General features: G+C 54.3%; 1 protein-coding gene across 1 annotated transcript in view; it reads right to left on the reverse strand.

Moving 5' to 3' along the window:
• LOC102243234 (chromosome unknown open reading frame, human C1orf95) overlaps nt 1-3,186 on the reverse strand; it is a 25,731-nt gene extending 22,545 nt beyond the window's left edge. Inside the window, exon 1 of the mRNA XM_005880141.2 lies at nt 3,148-3,186. Within this exon, the coding sequence (XP_005880203.2) occupies nt 3,148-3,157 (10 nt within the window). The 5' untranslated portion in view covers nt 3,158-3,186. The remainder of the gene's footprint in view (nt 1-3,147) is intronic.
• Between the last annotated feature and the right edge of the window lie 357 nt (nt 3,187-3,543).

Consider the following 3,543-nt stretch of genomic DNA (forward strand, 5'->3'; position numbering starts at 1 on the left):
GCGGCCCAGTCCTGCCCACGGGCCACGGTCTGCCCGCGGGCTCAACCGCATGCCTCCTCTCAGACCTACCAGTCGCTTGGGAGGGCCGGCTTCACCCCAGTCCCAGTTCCAAGGATGATAATAATGACATTTAATTTTAAACAATTAAAAAATGAGCCCTAGCCAGTTTGGCTCAGGGGTTAGGACATCGGCTCACAGACCAAAGGGTCGTGGGTTTGATTCCCGGTCAAGGGCACATGCCTGGGTTGCAGGCTTGATCCCTGAACTGGTTGCGTGCGGGAGGCAACCAATTGGTATGTCTCTCTTACATCGATCTCTCTCTCTCTTTCTCTCTCTCTCTTTCTCTCTCTTTTTAGAAAATGCAAGTTTCCTTCCTTCCTCCTTCTCTCCCTCCCACCCTCCCCTCCCTCTCCTCCTTCCCTTCCACTCTCTCTAAAAATCAATGGAAAAATACCCTCAGGTGAGGATTAACACAAAAGTGAGCAGAGGAGCTGAGCAGACATTTCTCTAAAGGAGACGCGGACGGGACAGGGCCGTGAAGGAAGCTCAGCATCGCTCATGGCAGGGAGTGCGAACCCAAACCACAGGAGATGTCACCGCACACCTGTGGATGGCTGTCAGCAGGAAGACAGGAACTGACGAGTGGGGGTCAGGGTGGCAGGAAGGACCCCTCGAGCACTGCAGGTGGGGGTGGAAGTCGGTGCAGCCATTATGCAAAGCAGCATGGGGTTTCCCCCAAAGTTAAAACTAGAGCCACCACATGATCCATAACCCACGTCTGGGATACGCCCGAAGGAAACCAAACCCCTGTCTGGAAGAGACAGCTGCTCTCCCTTGTTCACTGCAGCATTATAGTCACGACATGGAAACAACCTGAATGAATGAATGGACTTTAAAATATGACATATCTGTATCTGTGTAGTTCAGCCTCTAAAAGGGGGAAAATCCTGCCATTTGTGACAACATGCATGAAACCTGAGGCTATAATGCTCAGTGAAGTAAGACACGGAAAGAGAAATAATCTCACTTACATGTGGAATCTTTGAAGAAAAAAAAAAAGGCCAAACTCCTAGTTACCAGAAGCTGGGGTGTGTGTGTCGGGGAGCGGGGGGAGGGGGATTTAAATACAGGTATCCTTCAGAACTAGGGAATAAGTTGTAATCCTAACATGTTCCGAGCACTATTTTAGGCACTTAACGTGTAATTGCTCATTTCACCTTCAAAAGAATCCTACGAACTGGGTACTATTATTATCCCCATTTGCCAATAAAGAAACAGAGGCACAGAGAGGTTGGTTAACTGGCTCAAGGTCACACAGTTATCCAGTAGCAGAGTGGGATCTAGACCAGGGGTGGGCAAACTTTTTGACTCGAGGGCCACAATGGGTTCTTAAACTGGACCGGAGGGCCGGAACAAAAGCATGGATGGAGTGTTTGTGTGAACTAATATAAATTCAAAGTAAACATCATTACATAAAAGGGTATGGTCTTTTTTTTTTTTTAGTTTTATTCATTTCAAACGGGCCGGATTCGGCCCGCGGGCCGTAGTTTGCCCACGGCTGATCTAGACCCTCAGCAAAATAAGGGAGTTACACCCAGGAAAAGGTCCCGGCGTTTAGGGAAGCACCCCAAAAATAAATAAACGAAGCCTGGGCCCCTGGCTCCACATCCCCAAATGCCCTTTGCTCTGCACCCACGGGGGCTGTCTCCCCCCAAGCCCCGCCTCTGGGCAGGGCGGCAGGTGATTCTGCTTCTGCTTCTCCCTCCCAGAGAACGCAATCTTCTCATTCTTGGCAGGGGAGCAAGGGCCGGCCTGGCCTTCCTGACCCTGGAGTGGGGGGAGCATCCCAGGAGGCGACCCCCAGGGCACAGCTCCCCAGCATCGGTGCCTGGCCCCAGGGCAGAGCCCCCATCGAAGGACACTGCTCCTGCCCAGAGCAGGGCAGTGGCTGCAGGGGGGCCTGGCTGCTGCCTCCTCCCTGCTGCCCAGTCCCGCCAAGCTGCCGGCTACTGGGGCTTTTTCAGTTTTAAGTGAAATGTGTGTTAAGGGAGGAGGCCGGGCCGGCTGCAGGCACTGAGGTTCCCACTCGGGACGGGGCGGTGAGCCACCTCAGGCCTTTCCACGTCACGCTCCTCGGGACATTTCAGGCCAAAGTCAATGCCTGGCCGCCCTCCGAGCAGCTGGACGGCGTCCCTGAGGCTGGCGCCTGTCCTAGACGGGCTCCCCCCCAGGCTGACGGCGTCTCATCCGTGTCCCAGGCGGGGAAGCCCAGTGGCAGAGCGGCCGCCTTCCACCCGCAGCCTCAGGCCTCGGCCTGCTCGCCCTGGAATGAGCCTTACCGGAGCCTCACGACTCTAGAAGCACAAAACGTCCTGAAACATCTCTCGCTCATCGCTCTCTGTTTTTCAATAAACACAGTTAAATCACAGGGTGGCAGCGGCAGCAGTGGCTGCTGTCGCCAGAGCCTGCAGACTAGACAGTCCCCTGGCCTTTTCCCGCGTGAGGGCGAGACCGTCAGCGTGGGCTGGTGCTCTCGCCTTTCAGACGTGTGCAAGCCTCTGCACGAACCCTTGTCCTGTGCACATTTGGGCACTGACCGTGCAGGCTCACACGTACACATGCACTAGGTATGCAGACTCACACCTGTATGCATACATGTGTATGCAGGCTCATGTGTGTACACACAACAGGTGTACATGTTCGCACACAAGTATGCAGATTCACATGTACATGCACACGATAGACATGCAGACTCACATGTGTGCAGACATGCAAGACACCAGGTGTGCAGGTGCACACATGTATGCAGGCTCACGTGTGTACACACAACAGATATACACATTGACACATGCATGTACATGTGAGTGTGCAGGTTCACGTGTACACATGCACACCAGACATGCAGGCTCACACATGTGTGCACACTGGTGTGCAGGCTCACAGGTGTGCACACACATGCAAGGCACCAGGTGTGCACACACAGCCTCTCCTGGGCATCGCAGTGTGACTGTCAGGGAGCAGTGAGGAGCACTCCTCAGGCAGGAAGTCGGACACGTCCTCCTCAGGGGCCCTGTTCAAATTTCCGGCGCCGCACACGTTGTGACAGTCCACACAATGGCTTTCTAGTAATTATTACTCCTGACTCACAATTCTGCATGATGCAAACCCCGCGCTGCGCCCAGGTGTCCAATTACACGCCAGCGAGCCCTGGTGGGATTCTCTCGCGCCGGCACTCCCGCCTTTAACTCCTTTTACGGTCATTTCTCTTCCAAAACGCTTTTCGTTATTAGAAAACTCTGTTTGTTCTGCGTCTCCCCTGACCCCTTCGTATGTTCCGTTTGCTGGGGGATGAAGGGTAACAGGGAGCTCAGGGAAGCCCGCGGAGCCCCAACAGCCACCCAGCGTCTCTGATAAGGGGAAGCCGGGTGCCCTCGGGACCGTCTGCCTCTTTCTCTAATTAAAGCTGCTCTTACTCCACCACCGGCACTCAGGGCGGCTGTACAGCTGTCTGCTTCTCCCCATCTTTCCTTTGTGGCTGATACC

The sequence above is a fragment of the Myotis brandtii genome, unplaced genomic scaffold (genome assembly GCF_000412655.1).
Source record: "Myotis brandtii unplaced genomic scaffold, ASM41265v1 scaffold627, whole genome shotgun sequence".
Taxonomy (NCBI): Eukaryota; Metazoa; Chordata; class Mammalia; order Chiroptera; family Vespertilionidae; genus Myotis; species Myotis brandtii.